Source organism: Micrasema longulum, unplaced genomic scaffold (genome assembly GCF_059751315.1).
Source record: "Micrasema longulum isolate JH-2025_06_02 unplaced genomic scaffold, ASM5975131v1 h1tg001370l, whole genome shotgun sequence".
NCBI lineage: Eukaryota > Metazoa > Arthropoda > Insecta > Trichoptera > Brachycentridae > Micrasema > Micrasema longulum.
This window is the reverse complement of record NW_028278556.1, coordinates 146,340-163,805: the sequence shown is the minus strand read 5'-3', so window position 1 is coordinate 163,805 and position 17,466 is coordinate 146,340. Positions and strand designations below refer to the sequence as shown.

At 36.2% G+C, this 17,466-nt stretch overlaps 1 protein-coding gene across 4 annotated transcripts in view; it reads right to left on the bottom strand.

Moving 5' to 3' along the window:
* Positions 1 to 463: 463 nt before the first annotated feature.
* Positions 464 to 17,466, bottom strand: part of LOC148275644 (uncharacterized) — a 40,389-nt gene continuing 23,386 nt past the window's right edge. The window contains exons 11-18 of one of the 4 annotated variants that reach the window (XM_088235391.1): positions 15,769 to 15,906; positions 14,003 to 14,128; positions 13,273 to 13,381; positions 8,125 to 8,193; positions 4,294 to 4,400; positions 3,355 to 3,479; positions 2,877 to 3,010; positions 464 to 1,010 (exon numbers count right to left, since the gene is read on the bottom strand). In XM_088235391.1, coding sequence (XP_088091517.1) covers positions 888 to 1,010; positions 2,877 to 3,010; positions 3,355 to 3,479; positions 4,294 to 4,400; positions 8,125 to 8,193; positions 13,273 to 13,381; positions 14,003 to 14,128; positions 15,769 to 15,906 — 931 coding nt within the window. In that variant the 3' untranslated portion in view covers positions 464 to 887. The remainder of the gene's footprint in view (positions 1,011 to 2,876; positions 3,011 to 3,354; positions 3,480 to 4,293; positions 4,401 to 8,124; positions 8,194 to 13,272; positions 13,382 to 14,002; positions 14,129 to 15,768; positions 15,907 to 17,466) is intronic. The other 3 variants (XM_088235393.1, XM_088235392.1, XM_088235394.1) reach the window with 3 other exon arrangements.

The window sequence follows — 17,466 nt, the reverse complement described above, 5'->3', positions numbered from 1 at the left end:
TGTCTCCGGTAGCGATTTTTATTAAACTTCTGTGTTTAATAACGTCAATAAGGTTCAAATGCGTTTTTACGCAGTCACAACACCCAAATTCGGGTTTCGTTCTTGTACGACCGTTGATGTCACTGGAAGTGAAATTTATTAATATTTCGTTGCATTAGGAAACAAGGTTCTATGTAGATGAATAATATTTTTGAGACATGAAATTTTGAAATGAAGACATTATTTTATCTTATATTATTTATTAATATTGCCTTAAAAAACATACTGATAATTAAGGATGATTTCGTTTTTCTTTAAAATATTGATGCAACAGAACCGATTACTAAACTGTATATAATAAAAGTAAAATGTAAAAAACATGTTTTGTTTGGTAGAACCTTGTTTCCCCAATGCGATGATTTGGTGTTCATGATTTGTCAATATGGTTTTAATTACTTTTTCTACGGGCATCCACAGATTTGGGTTTTCTTCTTGTACGAGCGTTGATGTCACTTGCAGCAAAATTTATTAATATTTGTTCATTTTTTAATAAAGTTAAAATTACTTTTTCTACGGGTCTACACAAATTCAGGTTTTTTCCTTGTACGAGCGTTGATATCGCCGGTAGCGAAATCTATTAATATTTGGTGTTTATTTATGTCAATAAGGTTCTAATTGCTTTTTCTACGGGCACATGCCGATTTGGGTTTTTCCATGCCCGAGCGTTGATGTCTCTGTTTGCAAAATTTGTTTATATTGTTTGTTTAATCATGTCAATAAGGTCCAAATTGCATTTGGTACAGACATCAAAATTACATATTGTGGATTATATGACTAATTAATGTTGAAATGCATTAAATTTGTTACATTTTTAATAATATGTGGATAGATTGTTTTATTTCACTGATTCATTGACCGTAGTATGGTGTATTTCTGTTCAACGTGTAAGTTGAGAGGGGAATCCCACTGGATCCGTATATCGGGTCGGGAGCGTTCTCATAATCGACGTCATAGTAGATGCCTGATTGGTTCTGAAAAAAAAGTATTTATTTTATTTATTCATTATTATTTTTGTGCCTAATGTTAATTTTACATTAGCGGGCTTATTGCTAAATAGGAATTTATTCCAACCAATCAATAAAATAAAATTTTTATTTTTATAATTCAAGTTACAAAACACATTGAATAGAAAATTAAGACAAAAATGGTAAAGATATATAAAAATATAAATAAATCGATTTGTATATAAGTAACCTTAAATAAAAAGAGAAAAAAGGAATGGAGATGTTTCTTCAGACGTGATTTAAACAGAGATAATGTAGTTACATCTTTGATGGTGGATGGGAGATGATTCCACAGTCGAGCCGCATGGACACTATATGAGTTAGAGAAGAAAGAGGAATTGTGGATGGGTATTAAGAGAGTGCGTTGAGAATTAGAACGAAGAGGTAAACCATGAACCGATAAGCGTCGACGGAGATATATAGGAGCGTTAGGACTATGAAGTACATCGAACAGAAGTGAGACGGAGTGATAGTCTCTCCGCTGTCGAATTTTAAGCCATTCCAGTTGCCTACGATAATCAGAAATGTGGTCATATTTCCTAAGACCTAAAATATACCTTATGCATGTATTCTGAAGTCGTTCAAGTTTATCGAGTTGCTCACAGCTCAAATCAGTTGACGAACTTACTTTGTAGAATTTCATTGTTATTAATCATCAGAACCGTTATATGCACCCAATGGTGCATAGGACACTGCACTACCAATTCAAATTCAAAGTATCTCGATAATTTCGATAGCTCGGTTCCATAGATAGAACGATAAGGTTGGCATCAAATTTATGCTCATCGAATCAGGCTCATAGGCAGAATGGTGAATGTTACAGTGTGTGTGGCCACTTAAACCAGCCAATGGCAGGTCATAAGCTTTATAAACGCCCGGACTTCAATATTCTCTTCTCAAAAATGTTTTCCCTCTGAGTTGCATCAAATTTAGATCGAAATAACTCCCTAGGGAGGAAATCCAGCCTGTCTGCAAACATTTGAACGTACTCATAACTAACTGGTATAGAGGAAGTATGCTTTTTTAATTGTCTGCTGGCGTTGCCCAGTAGGTAGGTGAATTTGTTCAGCCGGATGAATTTCTCCCACATGATAAAGGTTTCAGCTCCTTTACTTCACAGTAGTCGACAGGTGGAAGAGTTAAGGAAATGGGGATGTTCAAACATGGGCATAAGGGTGAATGTTACACAATGCGTAAAGTAGCCACTTAAACATAACACATAACCCTACAATACATTTTTTTTTAAAGTTTGGTGCACCTTTTAAATAATAAATGTTTACTACCAATTTCGGTCCAAAAACTCCCGAAAATGAACTGTTTAGCAAAATAGTTGTAAATATTTATGTTTTCTGTCCTCTGTTAAAATATTTATTTGATTTTCTTATCTCCAAAATATGCTACGAATAGTATAAAAGCTGTACAGGTTGTAAACAATTCACCAGTCTTGAAGATGCCTACTAGGCGAAAGCGCTCGTTGGTCAAAATAATAAAAAAGTAAAACTAAACCAAGTAGTTTCATTTATAAGTTTATTTATAATTTTATCAAAATCATTAACTATGGAGTTTTATCAAGACATACCAACAAAAAACATCAATATTGTAACAATTTAAGCTTAGGTTTCTTGAGAGAGACAGGAGCTCTGAACAAGAAGCCGCAAGAAAGAGACGAACAGACATCGCCTAAAAAAGAAATTCGAGACACCATCTGGAGATTCTTCAATGATGTTAAAAAAAGGTTACCAGTTGTTTGACTTGAGAAGGAAAGGCGACCCTTTGGTTTTCACGTACCACTGTTGGTTTGAGCGCAAACAAGGAGTCAATTTTGTTTCTTACCGCCATGCTGTTGACAGTATTAGATCGCGACTTCGGTCTAGGAACATGGAAACCCCGAGCCCCCAGAAGGTCTGTCCTGTCGGGCGCTCTGCTGTCGGATTCTGAACTGCTTGATTCCGCCTGGTTGTTTAACCCTGCAATATAAACAAATTTCAATTAAAGGCCTCGTTCTAAACAGAACTGGCAGACGAAAGATGAAAGCAGAGCACATGCGGAAACATTGGCCGCACAAAAATGAGTAGGGGAACTCGAGCTCGTTGAAAAAGTTGGCAGCGAGATGGGCAGACTTGGTGATGAAGCAACTGGCATCTCTCTTCAGGAGGCTTTCAGAAGCGGGTGGAGGCGGATTCTAACGATGTGCTTTCCTCCTGCTTTTGGACCACGACAGCTTTGCTAAGAGCAGAGTGTTTTCTTGAAGCTAGATTTGTCTCAGCTTTAGGAAGACAAATGTAGCTTTAAAAAAGGCGATATTACATACATGTACCTGACGTAGAAAAAGCAAGTCCAGAGAGAGTGTTAGCTCTTGATGCTGCTGTCACGGCTGTATTCATATTGCTCTGAGAATTCAAGTGCATTGTAGATCCGCCCATGTGAAGCCCTAACCTAAAAACAGAAAACAAACATTGTTAACTGACTTACTTCTTATTCAAAGAAACAAACTGTTCGATTTAAGATGATAAAAGATGCAAATAGTTAGATTCAAGACAGTAAAATAAACAAATAGCTAAATTCGAGACAGTAAAAGAAGCAAATGGTTAGTTTCAGGTCAATAAAAAAAGGTAGTGGTAAGATTCACGGTAGTAAAAGAAAGAAATGGTTAGATTTCAGACAGCAAAATAAACAAATGGTTAGATTCTGGACAGTAAAAGAAGTAAACTGTTAGATTTAAGACAACAAAAGAAACAAATAGTTAGTTTCAAGACAGCAAAAAAAGCAAATAGTTAGTTTCAAGACAGCAAAAAAGTGAATGGTTAGATTCACGGTAGTAAAAGAATTGGATTTATTTAAAGTAACATGATAAGACGGGTTGTGTTTCCGTGGGTAGTGGGTAGTGTAACAGACTTACAAATCAGAGGTTTGAGGTTTGAACCCAGCTCTACCACGAATTGATTTCCATTTTCTAAAAGTGAGTTATTTGCAACTCTTTGAAAATGGCCCCAAAAAAAATTATATTTGCATATATTACAAGAATGTGAATATTCTTTTTATTTTTATTTATTTCTTAAGATACCTTATATTTCATATTATACAAACAAATATTTATACTTATTTTACTTACGCATCTATTTACATAATCTAACAGTAAACATAACATTTCATTTTAAATTCATTCACACTCTTTTTAAAAAATGGTGGAACCATTCTAGTTCCCTGAGGAGCCCCATTATTGATATCCAATATCTGACACTGGTCTTACCTTGGCCTTGGCACCGGGGGAAGTGTACCAACGGGGAGAGTAGGGTATGCTCCGTACATGGCCGAAGGAGGTCTAGCTCCAGGGTGGCCAGGAGCGGGTTCTGGCTGCTATCACGAAAAGAAAACCATTCATTATTATTGACATATTTAGACCATCTCCGAAAGACGTGATAGATGAATTGGCCACAGTGCGTTATGAGGGTTTCCTGCATGAGGTAATAGAGGGGATGTCTGAGGAGACAAACTACAGGGGACGCTCTTGCCGAGAATATCTTGAGGATTCATGCAGTCTACACACGTGCGTTTCCAGAAATTCTCCAGCAGCCTAGTGGACCACATGGTGACGATATCTACCTACTGTCTACAAAAGATTCTCTTCGGACATCTATCTCCCTTTGTTAATCATGGAGTTGATACAGTGCTTTATTTATTTAGTTTTTTATTGCTTAGTTCTTGGCATGAACACTTGACAAACTTACTACTATGCTCTATTTTTTATAAATTTATTGATATCATTCTAACTTTGCTAGAATTCCACTCGTCCATGCGCTTTGTAGCTGCACGATGATTGGTTATCTAGCTTTCATATACCAACTTAAAAATACCTAAATTTTATAAATGGGCTCTAGAATTCCAATCGTCTATGCGCTTAGTAGCTGCAAGACGTGTTGTAATCTTACTCCTTTTTATTATTCATATTATTATTTATTTTTTTTAGTATCATTAATACACTAAATTTATTTGTCAATTTTTAAAATGTGTAAATGGGGGCTAAATTTCTAACTGTCTATGCGCTCTGTAGCTGCAAGACGTCCTGTAATCTAGCTCCTATCTGTTATAATTTTTTATTGATCTTAATTGAAAACGAGGAACTAGAATCCCAACCGTCCATGCGCTCTGTAGCTGCAAGACGTACTGGGATATTTATTAATTGTACAGCGCCCTTGAGATTATTTTCACAAAAATGGCGCTATATAAATTATCCAACTATATATATATATACATATATATAAAGATATGAACTACGGTCTTATGAAGACCTAAAGAGGGCCACACAAGTCTGACTGAAGTGGCAGAGGAGATGCAGAGCTTTTGCAATCTATACTATCTTAGAGGATTGAAACTGTAGAGGGATAAAATATTACAACAGTATTTTCAATATTACAACAGTAGTTTCTATTCAACTGGTAGGCGGCCTAACTCTCCAACTATTTTGCAAATCCATAACCATAATGCGATTAAAACGCCTGAAGTCTCCACTTACATCTAGAAAGCTGCTGGCCATATATATATTTGAATAATTTATGCAGCGCCGTTTTTGTGAAAATTACCTTAAGGGCGCTGTACAATAAATAAATATCCCAGCACGTCTTGCAACTACAGAGCGCCTGACAATAAAAAAATCTGGCCCCTATTTATATTTTTTATTTTTTTATTTGACAATGAAGCTTAGAGTTTTAGTGATATTTTAAAAAATGAAAACAAATAAACAAATTGATAAAAATAGAAGTTAGTCTTGCAGCTACTGAGCGTATAAATGGTTGGAATTCTAGACCCCATTTACTAAATTTGGATATTTGATAGTTGACGGCGGCCTCCGTGGCGTAGCGGTCAAGAAGTTCGATTCCCGGTGAGAACACAAAAAATAAAAAAAATAGGTTTTTCTCAAGCCTGGATTTTCTGTGATGTAATTCACCACTGTAATTGGGCCTCTTGGCCTGTTGTGGTGCAAAAATAAATGCAAAAAAAAAACATTTACCTATTGAAGCTAGATTACAAATCATTTTGCAGCTGCAAAGCGCACGGACGAGTGAAATTCTATCAACTTTAAATTTACAAAAATAAACATTGAGCATAATAGTAAATTTGTAAAGTAAATTATTATGATGTGTTACGAAGTGAATGCCGATTCAATTAAAAAGAATTTGTAAGGTGTTCATGCTAAGAAGTAAACAATAAAAAACTAAATAGATAAAGCACCGTTTCAACACTTTGGATAACATAACAGATAAAAATATCCGAAGGGTAGCTTTCGTAGATTTTGGGTAGTCACTAGTCACTGTCGCAGTGTCGAACATGTGCAAACACATGTTTGCTAAATTCCTGGAAAATGGCCCGGTCGCCGGAGGGAGAAAGATGCTTATTGTTTCTACGACTTTGTATCCATTTTATCCTGGATTATTTCGTTTTATTTATTTATTTATTATTTATTTTAATTTTTATTCCAGTAAAATGGCTATAAAGTGCAGAGCCAATTCTACCATATAAACATATAAACATGAACATAAATATAAACAAAAGTAAAACAATAAACATAAATATAACAATAAACATAAATATAACAATAAACATAAATATAACAATAAACATAAATATAACAATAAACATAAATATAACAATAAACATAAATATAAACATAAAATAAAATTTTATATTGCAGCACTTATGGTGGTCTTAGCATATCGCGCCATCGCTTGAACAACGGTGATTGGATCCACTCTGCAGTGGCTTGGAGAATTTCGTTATTAGACTTTTTTAGGCGTTCCCATAGGCTCCAGGCTCTTTGGCGAAGCAGGACAGCGAAGGTGTTTATTCGTCCAGCTGTAAACATTTCAGAGGCACTGCAGTACCTAGGTAATCCGAATAATTGTCGGTGTGAGTTGTTATACGTGATCCTTAATTTATTTCACGCTCCTTGCGTATAGTTGTTCCAAAGTTCCGCTGTATACATGGACGTCAAATACGAAGTAAATATGATTTTCTTCACTTCGTTACTGCATTGAAAGAAGCGTCTCGCTAGCATAGAGGCCCTGACATTAATGGCTCTTCTCTGTCTCTCTATGTCCTGATCGTCTTTACAATTATCAGTCAGTATGTGCCCTAGTTTTATAATAGGTATGCAAAATTCCCGCTCATTTGATTTATTTTTAACATTATTATTAGACAAACGTGCGGATGAGAGTGGTTCGAGGATTGACATATCATTTTGTATGTATATTGGAAAGAATATTTCAAATGTAGATATTAAGTATTTTTCAATAAGCTCATTTGTAGTAGCACTGCTGTAATTTATCGTGGGAGGTTGTATTACAGATAGTTAAATCTTGGTACATTCGCATCACAAATTAATACATTCCTATTATATGATTGGCCATACTTTAATGTGATTGCTGAATCTCTCCAAGTACGCCGTACTATATTTCCTAATCTCATCTTTCACTGGAGACACTTGTAGGTACTTGTGAACTTGGGTGTTCTGAGATGTTGTCAATATTGATAGGATAATATTATGTATCTTTTTTGGGTGATACCGTGTATGTTGGATTTGATCCGACGTTTCGGCTACCATTGCAGGAGCCATCTTCAGGGAAAACTGTGTGTTTTAAAGAGAAATGTATGTGTTTATGTACTAGTAATTTGTACCGTGTCACAGTCAGCAGTAGGCACATTTCTAGTTTTGTAGGAAAGAATAATTATGTTTATGTACTAGTAATTTGTACTGTGTCGCAGTCGGCAGTAGGCACATTTTTATTCGTTTTTGTCATATGTAGTGCTGGGAACCATGTTGAATTTAATTTAAGCCCGTCGTCTTTGTTTATATTATTTTGATGTCTGTGTATTTCAATTGCCTCTTTTATTATTCGTGCTCTATAATTACTAGGTATATGTAGAATTTTTGGTTCAAAGGCGAAAAAATGTCCTGTGTCTATAAAGTGTTCCGCTATTGTGGATTTGTCTGGGTGCCCAAGTTTACACGCTCTTTTGTGTTCGTCAATTCTTTTGTGTTCGTCAATGGATAGGATAATATTTTGCTGGAAAAAGAGTTACTCACCGCATAGTGATTCGCTTGAGCCATGACATCAGCAAGTTGGGCCCACCTCATTCTTTCTTCCAAAGACACCTATAAAAAAAATTTAATATTATTGTGGCGCATGGCATCGAGAAAGTTGACAGCTTTAAATACTCGGGAGTTCACATAACTGAGGACGGAAGCATGCACAAATCATTTTTATATAAATGTATAAATAATTACAATACATGTTTGAATAGTTTTGTGTAGGAACTTAACCTTAAAAACACGAAAATAAAAATTTTAACTGTCGTAAAATGCTTACAAAGATTTTTTCACTAAATATTGAAAAATTTTATTTATATGGTACCTATCACTTTTTTTACTATAATATAATATTTTTACTATATAACATAATTTCAATAAGGAATTCCACTGTTTTCTAATCTTTTTTTCTATTAGCGTACTAATTAACTAAGCAAAAATATACATTTTTTTGTGCGTTGTTTACAAAGATTTGATTTTTTAAAGTTACATTTATCAAATACCGCGCCAAATGACTGTAATCAGTGTGTCACTTTTCAGTAGTGACGTCATGAAACGGTTGGCGTTCTTACTTTCACTGACCGCGGTAAGTTGTATTTGTCCAGCCAATAACAAAACTGACAAGAATTTATGGAATATTGCATTGATTACTTCATTTAGTTGATCGTAATTTGCTCATTTCTAAGTTATGGTTGTTTTTACGAACGTTTCGATTTAGAAAATTCTAGAAAGTTGACATAATCTCAGGTTGAAATGTCAACAAAGTATTATTTGCCGGATTGCTATACTCTTTTTTTCTATGGTCAAAACATTCCTTACAAAGTGCGGGGGCTTTAAAGCGGAAACCGGAAATACTACACGTAGATATAAGGAGTGACGTCATTGTTTACGATTTTAAAATGAATACTATTTTTAACATTTTTTATTTATTTTTGCGTGCGTTTTTGAAATATTTCATCCTACTACATGTACACGAAAACATTTTTACTATTTAATTCCGGGTTGGGCTGGAATTCTTCACTGTCATTTACATCGCGGCAAATCTCTTTGTCATTTTTATGATAACTGTTTTAAACTATCTTCTTTCCATGTTATGTTTATAACTTCAAATAATATTTCTTTTGACAAATGTTTAAACTTTCTGCATCGTAATTTATTATCTATTTATTTATTCACACTCTTTATCAAAATACAATTCCATGTTCACTTTGCCCAGCTAACAAGGGTACATACCCCGTTCCAAGCTAGGCAATTACATTTTAATATATTATAATAGTTAACAAATTAATATATAGCACAGACAAACAAAATATAAACTTATTCGGATACACATTTTGATTCATATACATACAGACATACACATATATACACACATATATATAAATATACACATATATACACATGTACATACACACACACGTACATACACCCATGCGCATACACATACATACATTCATAAAAACATAGACAATTTATTTATGCGAAACTTCATGGTTGTCATCTATAAATATATGTTTTTTCAATTATTCCTTATTTTTTATATTTTGTTTTTGACATCCAGTAAGGTTCTCCAATCCGTGGCATGCATCAACTTTTCTGACTCCCTACGACCAATGTCACGAAAGAGCGAGGTCAACACCTTCCGTAACTTGACAACACTCCCGTCTTTTCACGATTCTGGCAAAAGGTTATGGACCTTTTTGCTTACGTAATAGTGTTGTCTCGATGCCAGAACAGTGTTGAGCCCTTCACTTAGTATCAGATCCCTATTAGATTATCTTTTATTATGGTTGTGGTTGACGCTCGGGTAAATGTCTCTCTTTATGTGTGTAACCACTACCGTTCTCAATATATACTGTTGAATAATATTCAGTACTCTGAATTCTTTGAAGAGCAAGTCACTTGGATAACGAAATGTTTTTTTTTAAATGACTCGGATTAAAGATTTGTGTGCAATTGCTACAGGTTCAAGGGCGGTTTTTGTGCAAGCTCCCCAACCAATTAGACCGTAAGTCAACACAGAATTTGCCAGTGCATGGTATAGGTGTTTCAAGTCCGGGACTTTAAGTATATTAATGTAAAGATTTCATTCTTCCTAAATATGCGTCAACTGCATGTCACAGTTTAGTAAAATTTCAAAATTGGACACTTATAATGTGACAATATTATGTGACAATATTATAATTGTGACAAACATAATGGTCAATTACACTGCACTTACTTTGAATTTAGTTTGTGACAATAATTAACTCATTTTTTTTCTTTGCCTCGATGTTATTCTCCATTCACGCGGCGGCGCGCGACTCGACGTCTTTTGACAGATCGAATGAGTCGCGAAAAAATTTCAACGTAAAACCGGGGTTATGAAAAACACAAAAACGTTAATTGGGGGGATATTTAAATGAGAATGTATGGAAAAAATGGGACCTTAAGATTTCGGCGTAAAAAGCGGTAAAACGTAGAATTGAGGAACGTAAAAACGAGGTTATACTGTATGTTATTTCTATATCATTGATCATTACACTACTGCAGTTTGCATTAAAACGAAACGATGTTCTTACCGGGAATCGAACCCGGAACCTTCCGTGCGTGAGTCAAGCGTCTTGACCACTACACCACGGAGGCCGCCGTCATTGTTGTCGTCATTGTTTATGTTATTTGGGTGTCTGTGTATTTCAACTGGCTCTTTTATTATTCGTGCACTGTAATTACTGGGTTTATGCAAAATTTTAGGTTCAAATGCGAAAAAATGTCCCGTGTCTATGAAGTGTTCCGCTATTGCAGATTTGTCAGGGTGCCCAAGTTTACACATTTTTTTGTGTTATTCAATACTTTTCTATGCTGTGCGCCCTGTTTATCCTATGTACACTTTATCATATCCTTGGCTACTTAGTTTATAAACAGCTTCCGTTTCCAGGGGATTTTTATCGTTTGGGTTCAATAAATGGTTCTTTGTATTTCCCACAGTCCCAAACGTTGTTCCAATATTATGTTTCTTCAGATAGCAGACTCTGAAGATGGCTCCTGAAATGGTAGCTGAAACGTCGGAACAAATCCAACACACACGGTATCACTTAAAAATTAAACATATTGGTGCTTACTTTAGAACAGCTATAGATTGCTTCAGCCAGACGATAGAATTTGATCCAGGATACGGCACTACCCGATGTAAGGAGTACCGCTTTACCCACCGTTAAACTACTGGGAGTCATCCTTAATTCTGACCTTTCTCTTGACGCTCAAATCAGTAGAACGATAAGTTCATGCTTCTACCAGCTGAGACAGATTAAATGCATACGCAAAAATTTGCCAGTTGATGCCGCCCGTCAATTAATAAATGCGTTTGTAATGTCTAGAGTTGATTATAGTAATGGTATCTACGCAGGTCTACCAATGAATAAAATGACTTGCCTACAGGCTGTATTAAATGCCGCAGCGAAACTTATTTTTGGAATCTCTAAATTCAGTTATATCACTCCACTACTTCGGGAATTGCACTGGCTACGTTTTCTACAGAGGGTGGAATACAAACTATGTTGGCTTATGTATAAGTCACTGCACAACTCTGCTCCGGAATATCTAAGGGAACTCTGCATTCCAGATGAACTAGCTGACAGACGTCTTACGTTTAGATCACCTACATCTACGTCGAAAGGAAAAGTTATTATACCTCTACGCAAACAGCGCACTAAATTTGGCGAACGTGCATTTGCGGTCGTAGGCCCTACGGCATGGAATGCTCTCCCAGCAGAGGTCCGAAACTGTGAGAGTGAAGTGATATTTCGGAAGAAACTTAAAACCCACTTGTTCTCTAAATCATTTGAATAAACTCTTAGCATGTGGTGGAAAAGTAATATGAAAAAGTACATTATTTTTCTTAAATTAAAAAGTTAAAATTAAATTTATATCTTTAGATAATCACTTTGTAAAGCGCCCTTGAGGTATTATATTACGAAAATGGCGCTATATAAGTTATCCATAATTATTATTATTATTATTATAACAGTCTTAAAATCTATAAAATGTAAAATTAACAAAAGGAATAAATATGGCATAATCTAGGCGGAAATGGCAAGTGGGACATCGCGAGTCGGGAGAGAACCCCGCTTGCTTCTTAAATGCCTGCCCTCGCTGTAGGAACACATCGACAGTACCGTTTAGTGAAATTTCGTTTCCTGTTCTGAGGATCCTCGGTAGAGGGGAAAAGAATCCGATGTTAGTTTTATAATTTCCCACAGCAAAGACAGGATTGGTACGCAAGTTACGGCGAGGTGCATTAAGGTTTATCTGAGCAAGGATATCATGGGCATCTATACAGTTAGATATAATTTGTGCAAGAATATCGAACCAGCCAAAATCCTTCTGAATTCTAAACTAAAGATATGAAAGTACTCTAGACGATCATAATAGTTGATTATGAAAGTATTAGATCCGATTCTAAATATTAACGATTTAAAAATTTACGTTGCGCCGATTCAATCCGTGTTATATAAATATTATAATTAGGAGACCATATTATAGAATTAAATTCGAGCAAACCAATGATTTTTACAATGTTATTGCAATTTTCAGGCTTTTGAATGGCTTCGATATTCGCAAAATAAATCCACAGATTTTGGACGCTTTCTTTGAAATGTGATCAATGTGATGGTTGCGAACAGAATATATTTAATTTAATACTATGCTTAAAATAAACACTGATTTTCGACACTGAACTGAAATGAATTTAAGTGCGTATCTGTTAAGTAAATAACAGCATTTATCGATACTATTCCTGGCCGATTACCTTTCGTTCCCATCCTTCCCTTGACCCATCCTTATGGTACCTACCTAACATCAAGATAGAAGATATTCAAAATTAAAAGATTCGGATTTAGAACAAAAAACAAACAACATTTTTGACTTTACATAAAATCGCATAAAAAGTGGTTGGATTCGTCGCGCGTCGTTAAAAACATTGTTACATTTTATAATTCATTTTGTCATCCAGTGCCAGAAATTGAAGAACATTCAGATCATATTAAAAAGTTAGGTATCCATTCCATGTTCCTATCCTTTCTCAAATATTTCCCTATAACAAAACTAAATGAAATTCGTCTTTCATTTACAGTCCGCCTTTTCATTAACAGTATCAGCTGCACTCACCTGATAGGGCGGATGTCCCATATTTGGAACTTTAACTGCTCCGGCCATGTACCCAAACACTGGTGATCCCATTCCCGCGGCACTTTTCTGTTCTCTGTTCCATCTTCGGCTAAAAATGACAAAAAACAGATTTAGCATTCAATTTACTGAATAAGAAATATCAGCACACCAAGGTAAGACCAGTGTCAAATATTGGATGTTCAACAGCGGGGTCCCTCAGGGTACCAAATTATATCCCCTATTTTTTTTTTTTGCAAATACTTTATAATTTTTTTAACTAAGGAGCGGCGGAACTAAGAAGCACTGGATTGACGTGGGAAGAGGCGAAAATGCTAGCTGGCGATAGGGTCTCCTTAAGGCAAATGGTGATGTCCACATGCTCCACTTAGGAGCGGATGTGGAAAAGAAGAAAACTAAAAATTTTTCGTTTTATCTTTTGAACTTATTGCGATGTGCATTATCAAAGAAATATCCTGTTCACTCCGGAAGGAATTGTGCCCATGATCTCAAGCACGGTAGGCGAACGCTCCAACTACTACTCTATGAGAAGGACTCATCTCTAATCCTTATAAGGAATTATTCAGAATCTTAGCTTGAGAGCAGCCATCAAGCCAGAAACACTCATCCAGGATCCATGTTTTTCAGTCGGTAGGAAGAAATTTTCGTTTGGCGATGTGCAAATATGATTGCACAAACAGACTAATAAATAAAGTAAGAATTGGTTACTAACCTCCACATGACGAGGCAGGCGAGAGTAATGAGGATCACCAGCAGCGCGGCAAGGCTGGCTCCAACAGCCACTCCTACAACCTCTCCGTCCACTTCACACTGAGAGCCGTAGTAAGCGCCCGTACACCTGCCAACAAATCCACAACATTACACTGATAGACGATGATTTTGTTACATCATGAACTATTGTCCTTGATTCTTATGTAATTAAATCCGCTGATTCCAAGCATGTCATTAGAATTACGAAGATGTACTACCGATCCCCCACCTTCAAGTTTTGGGTAGGTACATCGATATGAAACAAGGGGAAGCGTACGTCACGGTGCACATATCTACGCTCTAAAATGACATAGCTTTTGTATGACGTCATAGTTAAAGATAAAAGTCTCCCAACCGACTATAAAGGTACACTACCGATACCCCCCCCCTCCATCAAGATTTGATGTAAGTACATCGGTTTATACCGACTGGTCTAGAACCCCTCGATACGTTTATTTACGCATTAAAAGTGTCTAAAATTTTGTTCCACGGAGCAATTTTTCCTTTAACTACGATTTATTTAAATTTTTATTCATTTTGAGATTGGCGCCTTTTTATTAAAAGCCTATTAAAAATATGAGAGAGAAATAAGTAAATTTTGAAGTCGAATTAAATTCCGATAAAACTATTAGTTTAATGAAACGAACGCCTAGATGTGAAAATAATGTCGCTAGGTTCTGTCCTATTAACATATAAGATGGTAACCAATGTGATGGTTTTTTAAAGAAATAAAAGTATGACTAAATGTGAAATTTATGTGGATGGGGTTATACTAAAACAAGTAGAGGAATTTGTGTATCTGGGAAGTATGTTTACTAAAGATGGAATGACTGAGAAAGATATTGAAAGGAGGGTGAGTGCCGGGAACAGAATAAACGGTGCACTTAAATCAACCTTGGCGCGAGAGGCAAAATTAGCAGTTCTCAACGGAGTCCTGGTCCCGACCCTGATGTATGGCAGCGAAGAATGGACTTGGAAAAACAGGGATGAAAGTAGGCTGAATGCGGTTGAAATGCGATCTCTCAGGCAAATGTGTGGTAAAACTATGTACGATAGATGCACAAATGTTGAGATCCGTACATTATGTAAGGCTGAGACAAGCATTATCGACAAAATCAAGAAAGGGTCTCTGCGCTGGTTTGGACATGTAGAGCGAATGGACAACGAAAGAACAGCTAAGAATATTTACAATGCGGATGTTATTATTATTGATTTATTTGACACTTTATATACATATAAGGGCGTTCTTCATTCTTCCTACCCACCCAAACCGTTCAGTTTGAGAAAATTATAAATACATGGACTTATTGAATCATACAATTTTATACAAAAATTAAAAACAAATATTAACAAAGTTGATTAACAAACAATGTTGACTGATGCAGAAATAGAGGAAGACCGAGAAAGACATGGCATGACCAAACACAACAAATACTTGAAGATGGAAATGTCAAAAGTCAGAATAATCGGCGCGCGTACACGAGAAGATGATTAATGTAGAGGAAGCGAGATCTGTATGCAATCACAGATAGAGTGTTGTGGCGTTCTATCCTCTCTGCCTACCCTTACGGAGAAACGGCGTGATGGTTTGTTGTTGTTGTTGTTGAAGATAGCGTTCATAATCGAGGCACTGGGGCACTCCGGGGAGGTGTGAAAAACTGCAGATCGATGGAGTCCATGACACATACGGCCTTCGATCTATGTGACGTCTTGAGACATTATACTCACGCGCAGACTGGCTGTCCCGCTCTGTAGGAACACGTCCCCCTATTGCTGCAGTGGGAGGCGGGGCAGGTGTGGCAGTGCCGTCCCGCTCTGCCGGGCTGCTCGGCCCAGGCGTCACGCGCCTCCTCTGGACACTCGCATCTTAAAAGCAACCAAACATTAGCGGACGTAAGTTTACTTCAACGAAAACATTTTCGCGGAGGGAGTATGCGAGTCATGGCTTCTACAATTAATGAAGAAGAAAAAAAAATAATAAAAAACTATTTAAATCATAAAGTTGCAGTATTTCGGACAAGTGCCTAAGAGTAGGCCACTTTACACACTGTGTAACATTCGCTCTTCTGCCCATGTTTGAACATCCACATTTCCTCAACTCTTCCATCTGTTGACTTTTGTGAAGTAAAAGAGCTGAAACCTTTATCATGTGGGTGAGATTCATCCGGCTGAACCAATTCACCTACTAGGCAACGCCTGAAAACAATTTTATACTTCTTCTTTTACCAGGTGGTTGATTCAACAATGTTTTGAGTATGTCCAAATGCTTGCAGACGAGCTGGTGTATGCGTGAATGAATGAGGGAGAGGGTACATGTGCGTGTGGGAATGAATGAGGGAGAGGGTGCTTGTGGGTGGATGCGTAAGTATAAAAAAATAATTGTTTAAAACTTGTAATTGTATTAAAAATGGTACAAGAAAGAGCTTGGTAAAAAGTTTGAAACATTTTTGTTAAAATTCAAATCAAGAAATGTATAAATTGTATTTTTTAAAAGTATGTTAAATTTCAAAACCGTATTCTGAAAAAAAAGCATTTTATTTTAAAATTGAACAGATACCTACACACTGAATGAATAATGTGCGACGAGTCCCATACAATACGAGTACGGTAAGTAACCACAAAATGCAGCAAATACGAGATAATGTAAATATATATTATTCCGTAATCTATAATGGTTTGACCCACTGAGTAGTGTACTTAATTTAAAGTTTTTTGTCAAGAATGTTTCTTACGGTATTAAATGCATAAACGAGTTTTTCAACATTGTTTTGAGTATATCCAAATGCTTGCAGACTGGCTGGATTTTCTCCCTAGGGAGTTGTTCATATTTAAATTTGTTGCTACAGAGAGGGAAAACATTTTTGAGAAAGGAATATGGGAGTCTAACAAATTTAATATGACCAACTCCATAGGGAGAAAATCCAGCCAGTCTGCAAGCATTTGGATATACTCAAAACAATGTTGAAAAACTCGTTTATGCATTTAATACCGTAAGAAACATTCTTGACAAAAAACTTTAAATTAAGTACACTACTCAGTGGGTCAAACCATTATAGATTACGGAATAATATATATTTACATTATATCGTATTTACTGCATTTTGTGGTTACTTAAGCTAGGGTTTCCTAGGACAGCGGTGCCCGTATCTTAACGGCCGGAGTGAACGGTGGTGCGGTGGATAGCCGTCGTAGCGTCGACTAGAGAGTGGTTTTCTAGGGAAACGGTGTTTAATGGTGTTGATAACACCGTTTTCTTAGGAAACCACTCTCTAGTCACAGTTACGACGGTTATCCACCACATCACCGTTCACTACGGCCGTTAAAATACGGGCACCGCTGTCCTAGGAAACCCTGGCTTTACCGTACTCATATTGTAAGGGACTCGTCGCACATTATTAATTCAATGTGTATCTGTTCAATCTTAAA